This window comes from Lathyrus oleraceus, chromosome 7 (assembly GCF_024323335.1).
Source record: "Lathyrus oleraceus cultivar Zhongwan6 chromosome 7, CAAS_Psat_ZW6_1.0, whole genome shotgun sequence".
NCBI classification, from domain to species: domain Eukaryota; kingdom Viridiplantae; phylum Streptophyta; class Magnoliopsida; order Fabales; family Fabaceae; genus Lathyrus; species Lathyrus oleraceus.
This window is the reverse complement of record NC_066585.1, coordinates 8865459-8891928: the sequence shown is the minus strand read 5'-3', so window position 1 is coordinate 8891928 and position 26470 is coordinate 8865459. Positions and strand designations below refer to the sequence as shown.

Sequence of the window (26470 nt, the reverse complement as noted above, 5' to 3'; positions counted from 1 at the left end):
TATATATATATATATATATATATCTTAAAAATAATTGCGTACCCCTGATCTAAGTTCCTGGCTCTGCCACTATTTGTGCTTAGTGTTTTATCTTATAAAATCATTTCAAACTCTTTTTTTTTTCTTCTCAAAACTTCTTTAAACTCCATCTCACATTTCTGAAAGCCTTGCTTCTTGAAAAATGAATCAATCTTCTGATTCCAAGCTCTGGGCGCTTGTTTCAATCCATATAGAGCTTTGTATAATCTGTACACCATCCCTTCCTGATTCTTTTTCACAAATCCAGGAGGTTGTGACACGTAAACTTCTTCTTCTAATGGACCGTTCAGAAATGCAGATTTTACATCTAAATGCATCAGAGGCCAATTCCTGTTAGCAGCTATTACAATCACCATTCTGATTGTTTCATGTCTTGCTACAGGTGCAAACACTTCAGAGTAATCCAGCCCAGGTTTCTGTAGAAATCCTCTGGCTACCAACCTTGCTTTATGTTTGCCAATTGAACCATCTGGCTTTAACTTCTGCTTGAAAACCCATCTGACGCTGATGGCTTTCTTGTCTTTTGGAAGTTCTGTCAGCTTCCAAGTCTTGTTTCTCTCTATAGCATCAAGTTCTTCTTTCATGGCCTTCAGCCAGAGCTTCTGCTTAAGAGCCTCTTCTGTACTTATGGGTTCAGAGTCTACTACCATGGCACACTGAATAACTTCTCCTTCAGAGTCTACTTCAGTGTCTTGCAGCATGTCAAATTCTGCATATCTTCTGGGGATGTTTCTGATTCTTTGTGGTCTCTGAACTTGTTCAGAGTCTTGAGCTTCAGAGTTTCTAGCTTCAGATGGTTGACTTCCTCCAGAGCTTTGACCAACTTCAGGGGCTGGCATATTTCTAGAGTCTGAATTGCCACCAGAATCTGGATTACCATCAGAGTCTGGGTCATCAGAGTCTGGATCATCAGAGTCGCCTTCATCTTCTGAGTCTTCTCCAAAGTCAGAATCACTATCAGAATCAGAATCAACGTCAGAGTTTACTCCAACTTCAGAAATTCTTAACTCTGACCTTTCTTCAGAAGTTCTAACATCAGAATCAAATTGAGACTTATCCCAATTCCAAAATTCTGATTCCTTCACAATCACATCTCTGTTGAATTCAATTTTGTTGGTTTCTGGACAATAGAGCTTGTATGCACCTGTACTGTGGTACCCTATCAGAATCATCACTTTGCTTCTATCATCCAGCTTCTGTCTTCTGGCTTCTGGAACATGTTTATAGCAAACAGAACCAAATACCTTCAGATGACTAACACTTTGCTTATCTCCAGTCCACTTCTGTATTGGAACTATTTCCTTCAACTTCTTCGTAGGACATCGGTTGAGTACATACGTTGCAGTGGCAACAGCTTCTCCCCAGAGCTTCTGAGGAAGTTTCTTCTCCTTTAGCATGCTTCTCACCATATCAAGCAAAGTGCGATTTCTTCTTTTAGCAAGACCATTGTGTTGAGGGATATAAGGAGCAGTAACCTCATGCTCAATTCCATTCTCCTCACAGAACTTCTGGAACTCTTTGGAGTTATACTCACCTCCACCGTCAGTTCTAAGAATCTTCAACTTCTGACCACTCTGATTCTTAGCCTTCATTCTGAACTTCTTGAATTCATCAAACACCTCGTGTTTAAACTTAATAAGGGATACCCATGTCATTCTTGTGAATTCATCAACAAATAACACAAAGTATTTATTCCCTCCAATCGATGCTACTGGAAATGGACCACACACATCAGAATGTACAACTCCCAAGGCATGTTTTGCTCTTGGAGCAGTTTCTGACGCAAATGGAAATCGTGGTTGTTTTCCTTCCATGCAAACTTTGCATGACTTTTCAGGCTTCTTAATTGCAGGAATTCCATGTACCAACTTCTTTGAATTCAGATGTTTTAAGCTTCTGAAATTCAAATGACCAAATCTTCTGTGCCACAACTCACTCTCCTTCTCAGCACTTGTTGCACTAAGACATTCTGAGTCTGCAGTTCTGAAATTCACCTTGAATGTTCTATTCCTTCCCTGTTCTGACTCCATAATCAATTTCTGATTGCAGTCATACAACTTCAGAAGATTGCCCTTCATGGTAACTGAAAAACCTTTCTCAATTGATTGTCCCACACTCATCAGATTGCTTCTGATGCCAAGTACATACCACACATTCTGAATCAATGCTGTTTTCCCATTGTTCAGAATCACTCTGACATTTCCCATACCTTCTGCATTAAGATATTTGTCATCAGCACATCTGATCTTTGTCCTCTTTTCAGAGTCAAAGTCAACCAACCATTTCTTGTTTCCAGTAAGATGATTTGAACAGCCAGTGTCCATATACCACCAGTCTATCAGATCCATGTCATCAGATTCAGAGGCCATCAATAGCACAGATTCGTCATCAGAACTTCTGGCTATATTTGCTTCTTCTGATTTTCTCTCCTTGTTTGACCAACAGTCTCTAGCAAAGTGACCAAACTTCTTACAACAGTAACATTGGATCTTCTTCTTGTCATACTTCTCTTTTCCCTTCTGAGCATTCTTTTGTCTATCAGAGATTGAGCTTTCTGACTTCTGACCACCATCAGATCTTCTCCTGGCTTCTGACTGCTTCTGATACCTTCTATCCGAAGTTGCTTTCATAGCCTGCTGCTCTACTTCCCTTTCAGAAGTTCTCTCAGTCAAACGCAACTCTTGCGCTTCTAGACTGCTCTGCAGCTCTTCAATTCTCATGGTGCTCAGATCTTTGGAATGTTCTATTGCTACCACAATGTAATCAAATTGAGAGGTAAGGGATCTCAATACCTTCTCCATGATTGTTTCTTCAGAAAGAGTTTCTCCACACGCTTTCATCTCATTAGTGATCAGAATCACTCTGGAGATGTATTCAGAAACTTTCTCATTATTCTTCATGTTGAGATTCTCATATTGCTTTCTCAAGGACTGAAGCTTCACCTTCTTCACTGATGCGTCACCACCATAACATCTAACCAGTGTGTCCCACGCAGCCTTTGCTGTCGTTGAATCTGCAATCTTCTCAAACACATTTACATCAACACATTGATAAATGAAGAACAATGCTTTCTGATCCTTCTTCCTTACTTCCTTCTGCGCGTTTTTCTGTTCATCCGTCGCATTTGCTGCTACCGGAACATAACCATCAGTGACAAGATCTAGAACATCTTGAGCACCGAACAGTACACGCATTTGGATCATCCAACGATTCCAGTTTTTACCGTCAAATACTGGAAGTTTGGTGTTCATGTTGCTGTTTCCGTTCATCTTTCTACCTTGCACAGTACACTCAGATTTCTCACACAGTGTTTCCCAACCCACAGAATTAAAATTCTGATCAGATTTTGTTCAAGATTCAACACGAATCTAAGATACAAAATCAAACACACAAGACCTCACGTTCACTCGTGTTTCCCGTGTTTCCCAATGAATCCGAACCAGGCTCTGATACCAATTGTTGGTGCAAAGGTAGAATGAATGATGAACGGAAATATTCTATTAAGAATGACGGCTACAAAACATGATAAAAGTTACAATGATTGTCACCCTATTTATAAGCTAAAACTAGGGTTACTAGAATAGGATAAAATACTAAAATACCCTCTAACAAACTTAGGGGCTAAGAAAATAGTACAACTAATAAATATGAATTACTTCTAATAACACATACACACATTGTAAATAAACTTAATCATATTGATTTTAATTTCAAAAGACAAAACGAAGTAACAACCTCATCTAATCCTTTTGGCCACTTTGTGCCTTTTTCTTTTAACTTTTCAAAAGAGAGCAGTTAGATTTGAGTTACCTTTGTTGAGATATAATTCTCTCATCTCCATGATATTTTGATTATAAGTCTTTCCATTTAACATATTTGTTGATTAGATCCAATTTTGAGCCCTCCCTCTTAAATGCTGAAAATCCCTCATTATCGGTGCATATTTGGTTGAGTATTTTCCTTTTGATAACAAAAGATCTCTAAGCTTATGTTAATATCAATTCACCTATTTCTTTGAAATTTTTACCACGAACTATGAAGTTTTGATCCCTCATTTTTATGTTGGTACGTATGCATAAAACTGAAGGTCTTGTCAAACATAAAAATTGTAATTAAAGAATTATTTTCTCATCCCCTCGCTCCTTTTTTATCAAACATCATTTCCAACTAAAATACTACATAAATTGAGTTGGAAAAATGAACTATAGGACTGCAAATAACCACTACGCCAAAAATGACTTTTAACAGCGCATCTTAGACAGCGCTTTTAAAAGAAAGCGCTGTCTAAGGTTAAAATTAAAATAAAACACGGAAAATGTTCCAAAAAAATAATGAAAGCGCTGTCTAAGGGGGGGTCTTAGACAGCGCTTTCTAAAAGCGCTGTTTAAGACCCCCCCTTAGACAGCGCTTTTAGAAAGCGCTTTTAAATATAGACCTTAGTCAGCGCTTTTGATAAAGCGCTGTCTAAAGTCTTTAAATTAAAAAAAAAAATTAAAACCAAAAGCGCTGTCCTCTTTCCCTCTTCATTTTTCCTCTACTCATTCTGCTCCCAATTTACACTTCACTGACACACACAAACACCAATTTCCTCCAATCCAATCAACCCTAAAAACCCCATTTTTCTCTAGTGTCGGTGATCCACTTCATTTTCAAACACCATAAAAAAAATCCCAACCAATTCACACCATTGTTGAATCCTTCAAAAAAAAACCGCAACAATGTCATCATCAACCAAGCCATCGCACTACGCCACAAGCGGTTTGGTGATAGGTTACGCTCTCTATTCAAGCTTGTTAGCGATAATCAACAAATACGCCATCACTCAATTCAACTACCCTGGTCTCTTAACCGCTTTACAGTACCTCACTTCAGCTCTCGGCGTTTACCTTTTCGGAAAATTAGGGTTTCTTCATCACGATCCTTTCACCATTCCGATCGCCAAGAAATTCTTCCCTGCCGCACTCGTTTTCTTCCTCGCTATCTTCACCAACACGAATCTACTCCGTCACGCTAACGTTGATACCTTCATTGTTTTCAGATCTCTTACCCCTCTTCTTGTTGCTCTCGCTGATACCGCTTTTCGAGGTCAACCTTCGCCTTCTAACCTTACTTTTTTCTCGCTTGTTGTTATTCTTGCTGGTGCCGTTGGTTATGTTGCTACCGATTCGGGTTTTACTCTTACCGCTTATTCATGGGCTTTTGCTTATTTGGTTACGATTACTACTGAGATGGTTTATATCAAGCATATGGTTATGAGTCTTGGGTTGAATACTTGGGGTTTTGTTCTTTATAACAATGTCTTGTCTTTAATGATTGCTCCTTTCTTTTGGTTTCTAACTGGAGAGAATTTTGAGGTTTCGAATGCGATTAATTCGAGTACCGGGAGTTTGTTTGAGATGAATGCGTTTCTTGCGGTTTCTTTGTCTTGTGTGTTTGGTTTGCTTATCAGTTTCTTTGGATTTGCTGCGAGAAAAGCGGTTTCGGCTACTGCTTTTACGGTTACTGGGGTTGTGAATAAGTTTCTCACGGTGGCTATTAATGTGACGATTTGGGATAAGCATGCTAGTCCTGCTGGTCTGGTTTGTTTGCTTTTTACTATAATTGGGGGAGTTCTTTATCAGCAATCGGTTACTGGGAATTGTTCAATGCTATCAGTATGAAAAAACCCTGTTATTCAAATGATGTGATTCAAACTGTTTGCTGAATTTTATGCAGGAATGTTAAATCTGATCTCTGTACTGAACATGAACATAACATGTGATGTTTTTCATTTTCATAGAAATAGTATCAAAATTCTGCATGTGCTTGATATTATGCTTATAAGTATAAGTAAATGATTACTTCAAGCATTACACACTTGGTTAATGTGATGCAGGAGGATTTTGAGGAGCATGCTGCGAAAGTCAAGACTCTAAAAGAGAGTCCATCAAATGAAAACTTGCTTATCCTTTATGGATTGTACAAGCAAGCCACTCTTGGACCTGTTACCACCGGTGAGTTTTCTTTTATTTAAGAAGTCATTTTCAAATCGATATTTCCACTTTTGAATCCTCACTGTCACCTTCCTGCAATAATGAGTGGAGGGTTAGGGCCGGCACAAGCTTAAGGCCGAACAAACCGTTATAATCTGATTGGGATTGTGAATTTTCTTCTCATTGCTTAACCCTGATCATGCACTTCGTAATTTAATTAGTTTATTGATTCTTATAGTAGTTTAAAAATTTCCATTAACTATATATGTTATACCATATCACAGTTAGCATTCTCTATTCTCTTTTTTCTTCTATCATAGGATGGTGAAGCTTGTTATCCAAATTTGAAATTTGAAGACTCAATATTTGATTTATTGATTCTATTGAAGTGAGCATGGACGAGACATCAAGAGACTTTTAAAGAGACCCAAGTAGTCGAAGACTTCTATGAGTATATTGCTTTGGTCAGCATTGTAGCTTGATTTTGATGGTATGTTCTGTACTGTAACACTATCTCCATTTGTTCAGGGTTTATCTTCTGGTTGACCACTTTGGAACTGGCTTGACATTGCAGGATTTGTGGCATGGTCTTATTTGCTCATGGCTAGCTGCAAGATCCTGGCTGGTATAATAAGTATCTGTTGGCAGCTTTGCAAGGTAATTCCATAATGCCTTGGCTTATCCATGTGATTGTTGGATTGTCCATAGTGGTTGAGCATGTTGACTAGTTTCATGTTGTGAATGGTTCCAATGTTTACTGACTGGTAGCAGGATTTTGCTTGATGTGCAACTTTGGTTTGCTAGGTCCCATTATGTGCAGGTATGGAGGACAATGCTTCATGGGACTAGGACATGTTGGTCTTAACTCAGTGATTTTTCAGAATGTGTATCCCTAGCTTCATGTAGTTCAGTAAGATCATAGCAGGTCAGTATGCCTTGCAAGGATCTTTCATGATTCTGAATTTTTGTTAAACTCTTGTATTCCACAACCATGATCATGTGTAGTGCAGCTTGTGTATCATATGCTTTGGCTTACAGTACAATATGGTTCTGACTTTGGTTATGCTGCCGAATTTCTTGACCATTTTCTTGCATTTCATATCTTGCTTTGTTTCATTAGGCATTCACTCACATGTTGACTTTACCTTGGCATTGTTTCTCACCATTTGTAGGTCATGGCTCCATGGAGAATGATGGTTTAACCAGGGGTGCAATACCGGGGGGAGATTGGTGGGTTGAAATAAGAAGTTTGCTTTTGATTGTCTTATTAGTTAATTGTTATATTTCTTCCTTAATACGTGTTCTTGGATATGTATCCTTCCTAAACCTGGTTCACTTGTTATTGCGAGTTTATGGTTACTATTTTATTTCTTCACTTTTTAGGCCTTGGAGCTGTCTGGAACACTGCAAAAGTTGAGCCAGGGTCAATTGTTGCAATTTTCGGCCTTGGAACTGTTGGTCTTGCTGTAAGTTTCTAAAGTTACAATATCAGATGTTCATGTTTTTCCCTGTTTGTGTGCTACTGTTATGATTCATAATTTGTACTTGACAGGTTGCAGAGGGTGCAAAAAGTGCTGGTGCATCACGGGTTATTGGCATAGATATTGATAGCAACAAGTATGATACAGGTATATATCAAGCTTGGTTTTTCAAAGAATAAGTGCTACAAATCGTTTCTATTCTCCTTTCTCTCAATTTCTTCTTCCACATCATAATTCTTTAGTCTCTGTTTTACTTCAATGTTTACCTCTCTCTTAAACCCTACTTCTCCATAGAAAATTATGAATCCAAAACCCTATTTTTTTACTGTTATTTGATAGATATATAACTTGTGAGATATATTATTGTCAATTGCCAATGATGAGTGAACATGGTTGTAGCTCTATGAATTTTATTGTTTTAGATAAACTGTATTATTTTTTATGGAAATTGATTCTTGATATGAATAATTGTAGAGGATATATTTTTAAATTGGAGGAGGTTTGAGATGATTTGCAGAGAAAATTATGGTTATTTCATTATTTTGAATATTGCAATTGGTTGAACCATGAATACACTGTCTAATGTTCGGTAATTTTGAGTATTTTGATCCTGGTTTAGTCTCTTTTGAGAATTGAACCATGACCATTGAATGATCTACTATAGCTTTTATGTTTTGATATGTGAGCTAAAAGACACGCTAACTAGAATATTGGGTAACTAATGGATGTCATTTTGTTAATTCTGATGATGGTTATCCACGTGTTGGCATAATTTCAGATAACTTGAGTGGTAGTATTGATGAACCTTTGGAGGATGGGGATAGAGCTCTTCATTTGACCTGTTTGTACGGCCATTTTGGATGCGCACAGGTTTGTTATTTTGCTCCTTCAATTTTTTTCTCTTTTATTGTTTTGAAACACGTGAATTATTGATCGTGTATAATGAACGGCAGCTTCTACTAGAAAGAGGAGCTGATTTGGAGGCTAAAGATGAGGATGGAGCAATTCCTTTACACGATGCGTGTGCAGGAGGTGGAATTAACTTGAAATCATGTTTTATACGTTGAAATCTCTTTGTATTTTTGGTTGAGATTTGTGATGTTGTTCTACTTTGAATGGCAATATCAGGGTTTTTGGAGATAGTCCAACTTCTACTTAACAGAGCTAATGACGCCGAGCATATAAAAAGGATGTTAGAATCAGTCGATTCTGAGGGTGATATTGTGAGTTTTTTTACCCTTCTTAAAATTTAAGTTTCTATTCATGAGGCTTAAGTCAATCCTACTAATAGTATAATCTACTATAAATATCTGTGTTTCTTTAGGATGGGGTGGGGGAGTCGAATGTCTAGAGATACCGGCTCAATCCCAATTCCTAGTCCTATTTCATCTTTGTTTACTTAATTTCTTCTGATTTGTTTGCCATATTTTGTCACCATTTTTGCAGCCTCTTCATCATGCTGCAAGAGGTGAGCATGCTGATGTAATTAGGTTGTTGCTTTCTAATGGTGCATCAGCCACAAAGGAAAACTTATATGGAAAGGTATATTTGTTGTTTTTAAATAACTATCCATTCCTTGCTCTTAAAGGAGTTTAATAACAATTAATTCCTTGCTTGTAATTTTTGGCAGACCCCTGCAGAGTTACCTGAACACGGCACAGATGCTAGGAGGCTGCTTGAAGCTGCTACTACTGCCATGGCAACCTAATAATAGGCATTAACATGGTGATTAGTACAAATATTTAGTTTAATTTTGATAAAGCTCAATGTTTGTTCATAAATTTGTGTAATTAATGTGTACATTTGTAGTATATGTTATGACTTGTAAATGTGTACATAAATTTGTATATATTTTGATACATTTAAGGCAAAATTGGTTTGAAGTGGTATATATATATATTTGTTAGCCAAAAATTGGTAGAAAAAAGGCCAAAATGGCATATATAAAATGTGATAATTGTCTGTCAAAATCTGGTTGAAAACAGGTAGAAATTCTGGTTTATAAACCTGGAAAAAATGTGGTTTAAAACAAAAGCTTCAAAAATTTTCGTATACCTTAGACAACGCTTTTGTAAAAAGCGCTGTCTAAGGTATACCTAAAAAAATTAAAATAGGAGGGTCTTAGAAAGCGCTTTTGGCCAAAGCGCTGTCTAAGGGGGTGGGGTTTAGACAGCGCTTTTCAAAAGCGCTGTCTAAGGTATACCTAAAAAATTTAAAATAAGAGGGTCTTATAAAGCGCTTTTGGCCAAAGCGCTGTCTAAGGGGGGGGGAGGGCTTAGACAGCGCTTTTGGCCAAAGCGCTGTCTAAGGGGGGGGGGGCTTAGACAGCGCTTTTAAGATTTAAAAAAGCGCTGTCTAAACCTTTAGCAGCGGAGGTTTAGACAGCGCTTTAAAGCGCTGTCTAAGGCTAAAAAAAGCGCTGTCTAAGGTCTTGTTTGTTGTAGTGAACCTCAAAAGCGTGATGTGGCGGAAGAAGAGCAAAAGTTATGAAAGTCTTATCTAAAGCATATTGTTTTCTTATAGGATTCTAATAATTTTTATTTTATTTTATTTATAATAAAAAATAATAATAACATTAATATTCTTTTTATCAATGCATCTCTCTTAATTATGTTATATTTTTTTCATACAACTTATATTAAATATAATAAAAGTTACTCATATGTATGTTAATTTATTAAACGACATTACTTGTCAATAAAATTAATAATTTTCTTAATTTTTGTGTTTTGATCAATAAAATTTAATGCTTAAAGATAGTAGAAAAAGAATATATATATATATATATATATATATATATATATATATACATATATATATATATATATATATATATATATATATATATATATACATATATATATATATATATATATATATATATTAAAAATAATTGCGTACCCCTGATCTAAGTTCCTGGCTCTGCCAATATTTGTGCTTAGTGTTTTATCTTATAAAATCATTTCAAACTCTTTTTTTTTCTTCTCAAAACTTCTTTAAACTAATTCTAGCAAGTACATAATAAATTAAGAAGCGATTATGAGTAATTAAGAAATCCAAAATCGTTGTCTAATTAATTATACCTTTTGATCGAATTGATTAAGAAACCGATTAGGAAGCCTTTTAACCGATTGCACACACACCTTAAAGATTGGTACTTATACCTGCAAGAGATGTTTTCCAGAAAACTTACTAATTTTTCAAAAATCCAAAAGCTAGAAAACCATATGTTGGTGCACAAGGTGAAGAAGATGAAGATGGAAGAAGGGAGAGAATAACAAACTTCCACTACTCTTACAATTTCATTGATTGACAGAGCAACAATTGGTTGCTTCTTGGAACACCAAGAAGTAGGACTTCCCAGATACTTAAACAAATATCTAAAATTACTTCTTCTATCAACTTTGTCTCCACACCAATAAGAGTCTACGACACACATTAGCTTTGAACTAGCATTTTCTCCAAAAAGGAACAAAACTCCATATTTCATAGTCCTTAATATGCCTCAAAATCCTGACAACAACTTGGTAATGAGACCACTTCAGTTTACTCATGAACCTACTAACATTCCAACTGCATAGCAAATGTCAGGTCTGGTATTACATAAATACCTCATAAAGCCAACCAACTACTTGAAAGTTGTAGCATCTACATCATCACCTTTAGGATCTAATCCAATTTGTAATTTGTTTTTGAAGGTGTGACCGCAGTCTTATAATTCAGCAACTCAAATCTCTTCAGAAGTTCAAGTTCATACATCGACTGATGCAAAATGATACCCTTCTCAGAGTACATAACCCCCATCCCTGGAAAATATGTCATATTTCCTAGATCAGTTATTTCAAACTCATTCATCAACACCTTCTTGAACTTAGCTATCTCATGTTCACAACTTCATGTTAGCAATATGTCATCAACATATAGGAATACCAAAATAATATTGCCTTCAGAAGTATGCTAAACATAGACACCACTCAATCTACACTTTCTAAATCCTTGGAGCTTGAAAAATGAATCAATTTTTAGATTCCAAGCTCTAGGAGCTTGTTTTAGTCCATACAGGAGGTTGTGACATATATACCTCCCGATTCTTTTTCACAAATCTAGGAGGTTGTGACATATATACCTCTTCTTGCAATGGACCGTTCAGAAATGAAGATTTCACATCCAAATGCATCAGATGCCAATTCCTGTTAGCAGTTGTCCTAATTGTAACACCCTTCTAAAATACCCCAATAATTAATTAAAACAACAAAATATAAATCAGAGTAGATATGCAATTTCAGGGTGTCACACTTGACACTTCACACCAATCACCAAATAACTTGTCATGCTCATTTATTAATCAAAATAAAACATTGCACAATTCGCAGCGGATAGAAATCTAACAACATTCGAACAATGTAACACATTACATGTAAAATTGTTCAACAACTAACAATGAAAACAAGGTAAAACATCCCGTCCCGATGTTACATATACCAGAGCATGACTCACTAAGGAACTACACTAGACTCCAAGCACTAGCTTCTACTCAATCACTGCTCGTTACCTGAAACATAGTTGTAAGGGTGAGTTCCTCAATCGATATAATAAGCATTATAAAATATCATGTAATGTTAAGTAAATTAACACATTCATCACCCTAATCATATCACACATTCAGCAACGGCAACATCAACTCATAATCATACTCAACACAAACACAAACACAAAACACACGTATAATATTGGAATACATCCATTCATCTTATACGCCATACATACATTATGAAATGAGACTCCATGCATGCGGTACCGACTATTCGTGAACATATAGTTCAACCTCACCGATCAAACCCAGATACGGCTACCAAGCTCACTAGTCCCACTCATTTGAGACCTAGTGACTCACTCACTAATCCCTCACCATGGGAATTAGCTACCACCATAAAGGCCATGCTATGCACGCTAAATCACCTAGCATGCAAACATCAACAACAATCCACAATGGACATATGCTCACACTCTAAGCCATAAACAACTCACTAATTCCTCACCATGGGAATTAGCTACCACCATAAAGGCCATGTTATGCACGCTAAATCACCTAGCATGCAAACATCAACAACAATCCACAATGGACATATGCTCACACTCTAAGCCATAAACAGTCCATCCACAATTGCATACATAATAGATATATTCACAGCATTATGCATACCATCATACATCATCAGCATATTTATCACAGAATCATATCATGTCATGCCAAATAATAAATCACAGTATTAGCACACTCTACTAATACCTATATTGCTCAAAACAACGGGAAATGATCCCTACTATATCATACATCAGCTAAATTACATCACTCAGCTGAAACAACCAAAACTGCACAACAACAGCTCAGAAAAATCAAACTTCTGCCCATCCAATATGTACACCATATTTAAATATCAATTTTTCACTTTTCAAACAGTGTTAACCCGTTAACGCATTTGGTTAACCTGTTAACGCAAGATAGAATACAATTTTTCAGTTTTTCAACAGTGTTAACCGGTTAACGCCCTGGGTTAACCTGTTAACGCAAGACAGAATACAAATTTAACAGTTTTTCAACAGTGTTAACCGGTTAACGCCCTGGGTTAACCTGTTAACGCAAGACAGAATGCATTTCTAACAGTATTTCAACAGCGTTAACCTGTTAACGCCCTGGGTTAACCTGTTAACGCAAGACAGAATACGCTTTTTGGCAAATTATAACAGTGTTAACCCGTTAACGCCCTGGGTTAACCCGTTAACGCAAAACAGAAATTATTTTTTTTTTAATTATCATAACAGTGTTAACTGGTTAACGCCCTGGGTTAACCGGTTAACGCAAGACAGAAAGCTGTCCCTGCGCTAACAACGAACAGAATGCAGAATCACCCGCATTTGTCGCCGTTGGAGGACTTCCGGACCTCCGATTTCGATTCCGTAAAAAGCTACAACACCAGAAAATTACAACTCATCCAAATACAGATCCATTCACGGTTTTTAACATAATTTTATTCATCACAATTTGCAGCATTCATCATCCTGATTATGGTCAATTCAATGGCTTATCACTACCCATTACATGTTAACCCATAATACCCATTAAACGACGATAAACCCCCCTTACCTGAGTTAATCCGGCAATTGATTCTTTGACCTTCAAAAATCGTGAATTCTCCTCTTGAGCCCTAGCCTCTTCTTCTCCCTTTCTCAGTTTCTTCTCTTTTCTCCCAATTATCACATGTTCTCTGTTTTCACGTGTAAACAATCTTTTTACCAAATGGGACTCTTTACTGATTCCAAAAATCGTTCCAATTCCAACTTTATTATTCCAATAATATTCCAATTATTTAATTAAATTAATAAATATACTACTAATAATATATATGAATGGTTTATCTTTTATTTTGAAAAATAATACCCTCTCATTCATATTATCATCATAATATACTATTAAACTTAAATTAAATAATTATCATATTTTATCGGGGTGTTACAACTCTCCCCCACTAAAAGAGTTTTCGTCCTCGAAAACATACCTCAAGCGAATAACTCTGGATAAGACTCCTTCATCTGACTCTCAAGTTCCCAAGTCACATTGCCACCTGCTGGTCCTCCCCAAGCTACCTTTACCAAAGCAATCTCTTTACCCCGCAACTGCTTCAACTCTCGATCCTCGATCCTCATAGGTGATGTTTCAATAGTCAGGTTATCTCTCACCTGTACATCATCTACTTGGACCACATGCGACGGATCAGGAATGTACCTCCTCAACTGAGACACATGAAAAACCTCATGCAAATTCGCAAGTGACGGCGGTAAAGCGACACGATAGGCTACCTCCCCTATCCTCTCCAAAATCTGATAAGGACCAATAAATCGAGGTGTCAACTTCTTCGACTTCAAAGCTCGACCAACCCCAGTTATCGGAGTAACACGAAGAAACACATGATCTTCCTCTTGAAACTCAAGTGACTTCCTCCTCTTGTCGTGATAACTCTTCTGACGACTCTGAGCAATCCTCATCTTCTCCTGAATCATCTTAATCTTTTCCATAGTTTGTTGAACAATCTCCGGTCCAACCACAACACTCTCACCGGACTCATACCAACATAAAGGTGTCCGACATCTCCTACCATACAAAGCTTCAAACGGTGCCATACCAATGCTCGAATGAAAACTATTGTTGTAGGTAAACTCAATCAAAGGTAAATAACAATCCCAAGCACCTCCCTTTTCCAAAACACAAGCCCTCAAAAGATCCTCCAGTGACTGAATCGTCCTCTCAGTCTGACCATCAGTCTGCGGATGATATGCAGAACTAATCTCAGCTTAGTTCCCAAAGCCCTCTGCAAACCTTCCCAGAACTTCGATGTAAATCTAGGATCTCTGTCCGAAACAATACTCGACGGAATACCATGCAAACTTACAATTTTCTCAATATACAACTCAGCTAATCTCTCTAACGGATAATCCATTCTGATCGGAATGAAATGAGCCGATTTTGTCAATCTGTCAACAATCACCCAAATAGCTTCAAAATTCTTAATTGTCCTCGGTAAACCAGAAACAAAATCCATACTGATACTATCCCACTTCCACTCTGGAATAGCCAACGGTTGCATTAGCCCAGACGGCTTCTGATGCTCAATCTTTGACTTCTGACAAGTCAAACAAGAATAAACAAAACTCGCAATTTCTCTTTTCATTCCCGGCCACCAAAATAACTTTTTCAAATCATGATACATCTTCGTAGCCCCAGGATGAATACTCAGGCCACTACGATGTCCTTCCTCAAGAATACTCTTCTTAAGTTCGGTAACATCCGGAATACACACCCGATTACCAAATTTCAAAACACCATTCTCATCAACTCTGAATTCACCACCTTGACCTTGATTCACTAGAGTCAACTTATCAACCAAAAGCACATCGGATTTCTGACCCTCTCTAATCTCATCTAGAATACCACTCGTTAACTTCAACATTCCCAATTTAACACTATTATGAGTACTCTCACACACCAAACTCAAGTCTCTAAACTGCTCAATTAAATCCAATTCCTTAACCATTAACATAGACATATGCAATGATTTCCGACTCAATGCATCAGCCACTACGTTTGCTTTACCCGGATGGTAATTCAAACCAAAGTCATAATCCTTCAGAAACTCTAACCATCTCCTCTGTCTCATATTCAGCTCTTTCTGATCAAACAAATACTTTAAACTTTTATGGTCACTGAAAACCTCAAATCTTGACCCGTACAAGTAATGCCTCCATAACTTCAGAACAAATACCACAGCTGCCAACTCTAAATCGTGTGTCGGATAGTTCCTCTCATGAACCTTCAGTTGTCTCGAAGCATAAGCTACAACCTGCTTATTCTGCATCAAAACACCACCCAAACCCAACAATGAAGCATCACAGTAAACCTCAAATGGCTCCGACGGACTTGGTAATATCAGAATAGGAGCAGTAATTAACCTTCTCTTTAACTCTTGGAAACCTTCTTCACATTTTGAGTCCTAAACAAACGCTTGCCCCTTTCTAGTCAACATCGTCAACGGTAACGCCAACTTAGAAAATCCCTCAATGAATTTCCTATAATAACCTGCAAGTCCATGAAAACTCCTTATCTCAGAAACTGACTTCGGAGCTTCCCACTTAGATACCGCTTCTATCTTAGAAGGATCAACAACAACACCACCTCTTGAAACCACATGACCAAGAAAACTAACCTCTTCTAACCAAAATTCACACTTGGACAGTTTAGCAAATAACTTCTTTTCTCGTAGAACTCCTAAAACCACTTTCAAATGTTCAGCATGCTCTTCTTCAGATTTCGAATACACCAAAATATCGTCAATAAACACCACAACAAACTTGTCTAGGTACGGATGGAAAATCCTATTCATATACTCCATAAATACCCCAGGCGCATTAGTCACACCAAAAGGCATTACAGAATACTCAAAATGTCCATACCTTGTTCTGAAAGCAGTCTTCTGAATATCCTCAGTTTTCACACGTATCTGATGATACCCCGATCTCAAATCTATTTTGCTGAACACACTCGCACCAACCAACTGATCCATCAAATCATCAATCCTCGGCAAAGGATACCGATTCTTGATCGTCACTTTATTCAGTTGCCTGCAGTCCACACACAACCTCATAGTACTTTCTTTCTTCTTAACCAATAACACTGGTGCGCCCCACGGTGACACACTCGGACGAATAAATTTCTTATCCAACAGATCTTCCAGCTGACTCTTCAATTTAGTTAACTCAACAGCAGACATACGGTACAGAGCCATCGATATCGGCCTAGTACCAGGTACCAAATCAATCGAGAACTCAACTTCACGCTCTGGCGGTAATTCATTCACTTATTCAGGAAACACATCAGGAAAATCACACACCACGGCTAGATCGCAAATCACCAGTTTATCTTTAGCCTCCAAAGTCGCTAACAGCATAAACAACTCTGCCCCATCTGCTACTGCCTCATCATAGGGAGTGTAATACTTCGACAACTCTGTGAACTTAGCAGCATACTCAGTAACAAACCGGTTGCCCTGCTTCAGTTCTAAGAACTCTATCTCTTTCTTTCCTCTGACATCCTCTGGAAAGTACTTCCTCAGGAATCTCTCTCTGAACACCGCCCAAGTGATCTCAGCACTCCCAGCAGCTTCCAACTCAGTGCGGGCAACAACCCACCAATCATCTGCTTCCTCTGACAGCATATGCGTACCGAACCTGACCTTCTGGTTATCGGCACACTCAGTCACTCGAAAGATCCTCTCGATCTCCTTCAACCACTTCTGAGCACCATCTGGATCGTATGCCCCCTTGAACATTGGAGGATTGTTCTTCTGGAACTCACACAGTTGACGAGCAGCTCCCAATCCCACAACATTCGGATTCCCTCCAAGTACTCCAGCTAGCATACCCAGAGCCTCAGCAATCGCAGCATCGTCTCTACCTCTTCCAGCCATCTCTATTATGAGTTAATCCAACAAGCTAAAACAATAAGTACTGATAGGGTTACACAACACCTATCACATACAGGGAAACAGAATAATTACGACCCGACTCGACCGACTATGCTCTGATACCACTAATGTAACACCCTTCTAAAATACCCCAATAATTAATTAAAACAACAAAATATAAATCAGAGTAGATATGCAATTTCAGGGTGTCACACTTGACACTTCACACCAATCACCAAATAACTTGTCATGCTCATTTATTAATCAAAATAAAACATTGCACAATTCGCAGCGGATAGAAATCTAACAACATTCGAACCATGTAACACATTACATGTAAAATTGTTCAACAACCAACAATGAAAACAAGGTAAAACATCCCGTCCCGATGTTACATATACCAGAGCATGACTCACTAAGGAACTACACTAGACTCCAAGCACTAGCTTCTACTCAATCACTGCTCGTTACCTGAAACATAGTTGTAAGGGTGAGTTCCTCAATCGATATAATAAGCATTATAAAATATCATGTAATGTTAAGTAAATTAACACATTCATCACCCTAATCATATCACACATTCAGCAACGGCAACATCAACTCATAATCATACTCAACACAAACACAAACACAAAACACACGTATAATATTGGAATACATCCATTCATTTACGCCATACATACATTATGAAATGAGACTCCATGCATGCGGTACCGACTATTCGGGAACATATAGTTCAACCTCACCGATCAAACCCAGATACGGCTACCAAGCTCACTAGTCCCACTCATTTGAGACCTAGTGACTCACTCACTAATCCCTCACCATGGGAATTAGCTACCACCATAAAGGCCATGTTATGCACGCTAAATCACCTAGCATGCAAACATCAACAACAATCCACAATGGACATATGCTCACACTCTAAGCCATAAACAACTCACTAATTCCTCACCATGGGAATTAGCTACCACCATAAAGGCCATGTTATGCACGCTAAATCACCTAGCATGCAAACATCAACAACAATCCACAATGGACATATGCTCACACTCTAAGCCATAAACAGTCCATCCACAATTGCATACATAATAGATATATTCACAGCATTATGCATACCATCATACATCATCAGCATATTTATCACAGAATCATATCATGTCATGCCAAATAATAAATCACAGTATTAGCACACTCTACTAATACCTATACTGCTCAAAACAACGGGAAATGATCCCTACTATATCATACATCAGCTAAATTACATCACTCAGCTAAAACAACCAAAACTGCACAACAACAGCTCAGAAAAATCAAACTTCTGCCCATCCAATATGTACACCATATTTAAATATCAATTTTTCACTTTTCAAACAGTGTTAACCCGTTAACGCATTTGGTTAACCTGTTAACGCAAGATAGAATACAATTTTTCAGTTTTTCAACAGTGTTAACCGGTTAACGCCCTGGGTTAACCTGTTAACGCAAGACAGAATACAAATTTAACAGTTTTTCAACAGTGTTAACCGGTTAACGCCCTGGGTTAACCTGTTAACGCAAGACAGAATGCATTTCTAACAGTATTTCAACAGCGTTAACCTGTTAACGCCCTGGGTTAACCTGTTAATGCAAGACAGAATACGCTTTTTGGCAAATTATAACAGTGTTAACCCGTTAACGCAAAACAGAAATTATTTTTTTTTTAATTATCATAACAGTGTTAACCGGTTAACGCTCTGGGTTAACCGGTTAACGCAAGACAGAAAGCTGTCCCTGCGCTAACAATGAACAGAATGCAGAATCACCCGCATTTTTCGCCGTTGGAGGACTTCCGGACCTCCGATTTCGATTCCGTAAAAAGCTACAACACCAGAAAATTACAACTCATCCAAATACAAATCCATTCACGGTTTTTAACATAATTTTATTCATCACAATTTGCAGCATTCATCATCCTGATTATGGTCAATTCAATGGCTTATCACTACCCATTACATGTTAACCCATAATACCCATTAAACGACGATAAACCCCCTTACCTGAGTTAATCCGGCAATTGATTCTTTGACCTTCAAAAATCGTGAATTCTCCTCTTGAGCCCTAGCCTCTTCTTCTCCCTTTCTCAGTTTCTTCTCTTTTCTCCCAATTATCACGTGTTCTCTGTTTTCACGTGTAAACAACCTTTTTACCAAATGGGACTCTTTACTGATTCCAAAAATCGTTCCAATTCCAACTTTATTATTCCAATAATATTCCAATTATTTAATTAAATTAATAAATATACTAATAATAATATATATGAATGGTTTATCTTTTATTTTGAAAAATAATACCCTCTCATTCATATTATCATCATAATATACTATTAAACTTAAATTAAATAATTATCATATTTTATCGGGGTGTTACACTAATCACCAATCTAATTCTCATGTCTTGCTACAGGAGCAAACACTTTAAAGTAATTTGACCCAGGTTTCTGTAGGAAGCCTCTTTCTACTAACCTTGCTTTGTGTTTGCCAATTGATCCATTTGGCTTTAGTTTTACCTTGAAAACCCATACGACACTGATGACTTTCTTGTTCTTTGGAGCTCAGTCAGCTTCCAAGTCTTATTTTTTTCTATAGCCTCAAGTTCTTATTTCATGGCCTTCAACCACACTTTCTTCTTGAGCGCTTCTTCAGTACTCACTAGTTTAAAGTCTACTAATATGGCACACTTGATAACTTCTTCTTAAGAGATTACTTAAGTATCTTGCAGCATGTTAAACTCTGCAAACCTTATTGATATGCTTCTGATTCTTTGTGGCATCTGAAGTTGTTAAGAATCTCCTTCGGATGCTGGAACAATATCAAATGCTAAAACCTCAGAAGTACCACCTTCAGAGGCATGACCACCTTCAGAGTATGGAATATTCCTAGAGTCTAGATCTCCACCAGATTCTGAATCACCATCAGAATCTGGATCAGAATCAGATTCACCTTCAGAGTCAGGCTTACCTTCAAAATTATTTTCTGATTCTCACTCATCTTCAGAACCTTCAGATTCTAAAGTATCTTTAGAGGTTAACTCTACACTAGAGTTTGATTAAGATTTACTTTAACCCCATACTTATGATTCCTTCATAATTACATCTCTGTTGAATTCAACCTTGTTATTGACAAGAGAATAGAGCTTATAAGCACCTGTACTGTGGTACCCTACAAGCAACATAACTCGACTTTTGTCATCCAACTTCTTTCTCTTAGTATCTAGAACATGTTTGTAACAAACAGAACCAAACACCTTCAAATATGCATAATCAGATTCAGAAGCCATCATTAGCACAAATTCATCATCAGAATCTCCTTGGCCTACATTTGCTTCTTCTTACTTCCTTTCCTTGTTTGATCAACAATCAGCAACGAAGTGGCCAAACTTCTTACCACAATAGCACTGAACTTTCCTCTTGTCATACTTATCCTTCCCCTTCTAAGCATTCTTTTGCCTTTCAGAAGTTGAGGTTTCTGACTTCTAAACACCATTAGATCTCTTCCTTGCTTCTCACCAAGACTGCTTCTGATATTTCTTACCAGAAGCTGCTTTCAGAGCCTGTTGCTCTACCTCTATTTCAGAGTTTCTCTCAATCAGACGCAACTCTTGTGCCTCTAGACTGCTTTACAGCTCTTCAATTCTCATGGTGCTAAGATCCTTAGAATGTTCAGTTTCTATAACAATATAATCAGACTGAGGAGTAAGAGATCTAAGTACCTTCTCAATGATACTTTCTTCAGAGAGAGTTTCTCCATACAACTTCGTCTCATTTGTGATAAGAATCACTCTGGAGATATAGTAAGATACCTTCTCATTGTTCTTCATGCCGAGATTCTCATACTACTTAGAGAGACTGAAGCTTTACCTTCTTCACGGATGCATCATCACCGTAGCACCATACCAGTGTGTCCCATGCAGTCTTCTCCATCATCGAATAAGCGATTTTGTCAAACATGTTCACATCCACACACTGATGGATGTAGAACAACGCCTTCTGGTCCTTCTTCCTCAGATCAAGCTGATCATTCCTCTGTACATCCGTTTCATTTTCTGGAAGTGCAACCGGAATGTAATCATCATTGACGAGATCAAGAACATCTTGAGCGTCAAACAGCATACACATCTTAATCATCCATCAATTCCAGTTATTACCATCGAACACTAGAAGCTTATTATTCAGATTACCATTTTTGTTCATCTTCAACCTTGTGCAAACCACTCAGATCTCACGAAACATTAGTGTTTCCCAATCCCACAAAATCAAGAATGTGATTATGTTACGATTCCGATCAGGAATTCAACACGAATTCAAGAAACGAAATCAACCACACAACATCTCATCGTTCACCCATGTTTCCCTGTGGATATGAACTAAATCTCTGGATACCAATGTTTGGTGCATAACATGAAGGAGGTGAAGATGGAAGAAGTGAGAGAATAATAAACTTCCACTACTATTACAGAATGATTACAATAAGTGGTTGCACATACATTGTACATAATGCACACACTCAGTATTGCACTATCAACTATTGACGACTATACTGTTTATATATACAAACAATAATGTCACGTAGACAAAAGTGCTAACCTATATTAACTAGGTCAATCTTAACAAAAACTAATACTAAAATACTGAATTACCCTTCAAAATTATATTGAAAAGTTCATCATCAGTTTGAATACAAAACAATGACATCAAGTGCATGTGAGCTTCGATGACTTATCAATCGTATCATTGGCTTTAAACTACTTATTCACAAACAACAATGCTATATTCTGATAAATAGTCCATAAAACATATTGATATCAATTTCCCCTTCTATAAATACACAAATATATTGAACTTGATTCCCACTTCATTTGAGAAACAACAACTTTTTCACATTCTTTCTATCACACAATAATTTCTCAGCGTTTTCATTGAACCTATTGATCCAAATCTTATCTATTACTTTATTATGACATACTTTCTATGCTCAAACTTAAGGAGAGATATTAAATATAATATAATTTATCTAGTTAACTAATTTGTTTTAACAACTTATTTAGTTGTTAAAATTGTTTCCTTTTTTATAAGAGTAATAACAAATGCCATCAACAAAACAAAAAGATATATTTTTAATAATTATAAAAGAAAAAAATATTTATGATTTCTACATTGTTAATCAATTAAATACATATATCTATTAAATTATATTTTTATTTTTAAAATACTGATATGACATGATTGAATGTTATTAATTAATAGTGTAAAAATATTTTACACCGACATTGTATTATCTTTATGTTTTTATTAAAACCAACTAAAAAATAATATTTAAAATAATATTTTATAATATATTAAATTGTTGACACTTATAACTCATTATTTTTTTTAGTTTTATAAAACACTACTAAAACCTAATATATATATATATATATATATATATATATATATATATATATATATATATATATATATTATATATATATATATATATATATAATATATATATATATATATATATATATATATATATATAGAGAGAGAGAGAGAGAGAGAGAGAGAGAGAGAGAGAGAGAGAGAGAGAAACACACTCTCAAAATTTAAATCTTTACTATTATACCAGACAATAAAACTTATAAATATTAAAATATAATTATTATTTTAATTAAAAAAGGTTTAATAGATATGCATTGATAATCTAAAATAATTTTTACATGATAATAGAAAAGTAATAGTCTATTAAATTATTTTTTCTTTTAAAATATAAATGTGATGTGGTATGATACATCGTCAATGATGACAATGTAAAAATAATTTAATTATTTTTTTTCTCTTAAAAAATCAAATATACACATTTTAAAATAATACTTTTAGACTTTAAAAAAAATCATTTTTCATTAAAATACACAAGTTTGGTCAAAATAAATAAATACACATGTTAATATAATAATTTCATACTTGACCAAAAACAAGTTTAGCATTTTTTCATTAAAATACACAAGTTTGGTCAAAATAAAAATATACTGTACATAAGTAAAGTAAAAAAAATATCAGTATTTTTCCGGTGAAAATCCACTATTATTTGTTTTTCTCCCTCCAAAATCGTGTGGATCTCTGCAAAAATTCCCATAAACTCATCCATTCCCATTTCTTTCTCCATCCCAATCTTTCATCATCATCATCGCTGTTTCATTTTTTTAGCGGTCTAAATTCAGAATTGATCTTAAATTTGTTGATTTAATAAGATCTAGGGTTCCACTGATTCCCCAGCTGTAATAACAAACAATCGCATTTATTCCTTTCCAATATAGAATATATATATATATATATATATATATATATATATATATATATATATATATATATATATATATATATATATATATATATATATATATATATATATATATCTTCCCGTTTTTTAGGTCATGATTTTCTTGATTCTTCTACTTTAATTGCAGAATTGTGTTTATGTTTTCTATCAATTTTGGATAATTATAATTTCTTGATTAATTCTGATGAACCCTCACTAGAAGCGATTAATTCTAGCCTGTGGAAACAAGGGGAGAATCTCAAATCGGATAGAAAAACCCTGACACAGGAGTTGGTTAAACTAAGAAGCACCTTGAATCCTCTGAGTAAGTTGCTTCTATTGAGTGATCGTCTGGATGGAATGGAGAAGCATCAACAACAAATGATATCGTTCTTGCTCATGGTCATACAATGCCCCGGATTCCTGGCTCAGCTGCTTCACCCTAAGGAAAATAACTGGCGTTTTGCAGAACAAGGGAATATGTGGGACCACAGTAGCCGAGATGACGAACCAATTCCTTCTGATGAAATGATTGTAAAGTATAAGCCACCTGTAAGTGAAACACTAAAGCCTATAGTTCCGCTATCTTCTGCCTTTGAACCAGAACCCGAACTTTCTGCAGACGGGCAATCCTTTTCCCGAAAACGTTGAAGATACTGATCATGAAAATGAGAGGCACAATGTTAGTGAAATGGAGATGGAACCTATCACGAAAACTTCAAATGAATGATCTGCTTTTGAAGTAATGATTGTAGAAATGGAGAAAACTCAAGCATGAGTGTGAATTATATGCTGTTGAGGGAGGATATTGGGTAGGTCACAGGGTTTGGATTCTCAAACTGAGAAAATTGAACTTCAGCTTTAGAAAGTAGCAAAATTTAGAGAGAGAAGGAAGCAATTTTCCTTGCGGTTAAGTCATAGCATTATCAAGTCACCTTTTAACTATTTTTTCTTCCATCTTCCTCCAGCAGTTGTTTGATCCTCATTTGGATTCAGTGTAAGTATTCTCTATATTTTTCATCTCTTTACATGATAAATGAATACGCATTATTTTCTATGTTCATTGTTTGAATGCTTGTGGAAACAGAAGTTGAAGAGAAGCGGTAGTGCTTGCGATGGTTCTGTCATCGGCAATGGTGTTGGTTTGACGAACAGGGAGGTTGAGAAGCGTAGGACAAGAATTTTAGAGAGACGCAATTGGAAGTTGGAGAGTATGGTTTATCATTGGGAAGAAGATCATGTGATACCGATCCTAGGTTATCTGTGGATGATTCGAGGTTTTCATTCGATGCACCTCGGGCTTCTTGGGATGGTTATTTGATTGGGAAAGCGTGTCCGAGGTTTTCCCCTATGGTTTCTATTCATTGTGATAAGGTTTTGGTTGAGGAAGAAGAAGAAGAGGTGGTGAATTTGGAAAGTGGTGGTGGTGGTGGTGGAGAGCATTATCCTGGTGATTCAGATCAGACAAAGCATTATTATTCAGTTCGGAGAAGGAGAAGTTTTGATAGGTCAAATTCTCGTAGGAAATCAATGGTGATTGGAGATGTCGATGAATTGAGAGTGATATCTAATGCCAAGGTTTCACCGGCCACAACCGAGTTATTCTTTGGTGCAAAAGTCTTGATCATTGAGGAAGATTTGAGGGGTGCTAATCTGAATCCTAAGAACAATGGTATTGTTCATTCTAATTGTACTACAACGTCTTTCTTCTAAGGAAGCCTGTGATGTTGAAATTGGAGTTGATCAAAAGGGGCCGAACAAGTTTCACAAATGGGGCAAGTTGTGGAATAAATTGGGATTAATACAGAGGAGAAAGGAAGATAAGTTGGGAGAGAAAGAATTTGTTTCTGGTGATGTTGTTAATAAGCCGATTGCCGAGTCTTGACAGAAGCTTAGGAGGGTTGTTAATGAACAAGGGAGTGAATCGGTTAGTGAGAAACTTATTCGTAGCTATAGTGTTAGTTGTAGAAATCATAGTAGAATGCCTGGTTTTGCTCACCATGTTTCTGATGAAAGGTTTCCGCCTAATTATTTTTCGTTTTTGATTTTGTATACGTATTACAGACGTCTTCGATGGAAGGTCTCGGCTGAATTCTTCCCATTTTTTGTAAGGTAATCCCTTGTCTCACTTTTTTTTTCTCGTAGTCATCTTTGATGTTTTCACGGTTTCCATCTTTACCTTCAATGGGGATTTTCTAAAACAAAGTGTGATGCACATTTCGTGTTCATAGTTTCATTTCTGCCTTTTGGATTCATGTCAACCTTCCTACTAACATGCCTTCAAATATAGAAGTTATAGCTCATTCATTCATATTGACACCAATTGTTTTGCACATGTAGTTTTTCTTTGCACATTCACCCTGATTATTTTGATTGTTTTAATCATCATTCTGATTATTTTAATCTTTAAAAATATAATGTTTTAGAACCTAAAATAATGAGGTCTATGTTTCTATTATCCGCTGGGATTTGATATTTTCCTGGAAAATATATTGAATGACGGGCACATTTTATTAGCAAAATCTAAAGTGAGTGATTAATCTTTATTATTACTCAATGTTGGTCTGGAAGCCATGTTATATGCTTTCTCCAAAGAAAACATCTTAACTAATGTGTACTTAATATAA

General features: G+C 36.4%; 3 protein-coding genes across 3 annotated transcripts in view; 2 read left to right on the top strand and 1 right to left on the bottom strand.

Annotated features, from left to right (window-relative positions):
* LOC127103804 (argininosuccinate lyase, chloroplastic) overlaps window positions 1-26470 on the bottom strand; it is a 63538-nt gene that overhangs the window by 8662 nt on the left and 28406 nt on the right. The window lies entirely within an intron of this gene.
* Window positions 4743-5714, top strand: LOC127103802 (GDP-fucose transporter 1-like). The gene has a single exon (XM_051041044.1). It carries the CDS (start codon window positions 4758-4760, stop codon window positions 5697-5699), a length of 942 nt encoding a protein of 313 aa, XP_050897001.1. The 5' UTR covers window positions 4743-4757; the 3' UTR covers window positions 5700-5714.
* LOC127106013 (uncharacterized) lies at window positions 8143-8843 on the top strand. Its single transcript, XM_051043288.1, has 5 exons — window positions 8143-8206; window positions 8271-8362; window positions 8446-8524; window positions 8621-8715; window positions 8817-8843. Exons 1-5 carry the CDS (start codon window positions 8143-8145, stop codon window positions 8841-8843), a joined length of 357 nt encoding a protein of 118 aa, XP_050899245.1.

Excerpts from the sequence above, each read along its gene's own strand:
- LOC127106013 (XM_051043288.1), top strand. The coding sequence starts at position 8,143 with ATGATCTACTATAGCTTTTATGTTTTGATATGTGAGCTAAAAGACACG. Across the intron at positions 8,525-8,620 it reads ACACGATGCGTGTGCAGGAG|GGTTTTTGGAGATAGTCCAA; the intron begins GTGGAATTAACT and ends TGGCAATATCAG. Across the intron at positions 8,716-8,816 it reads TCGATTCTGAGGGTGATATT|GATGGGGTGGGGGAGTCGAA; the intron begins GTGAGTTTTTTT and ends GTGTTTCTTTAG.
- LOC127103802 (XM_051041044.1), top strand. The coding sequence starts at position 4,758 with ATGTCATCATCAACCAAGCCATCGCACTACGCCACAAGCGGTTTGGTG.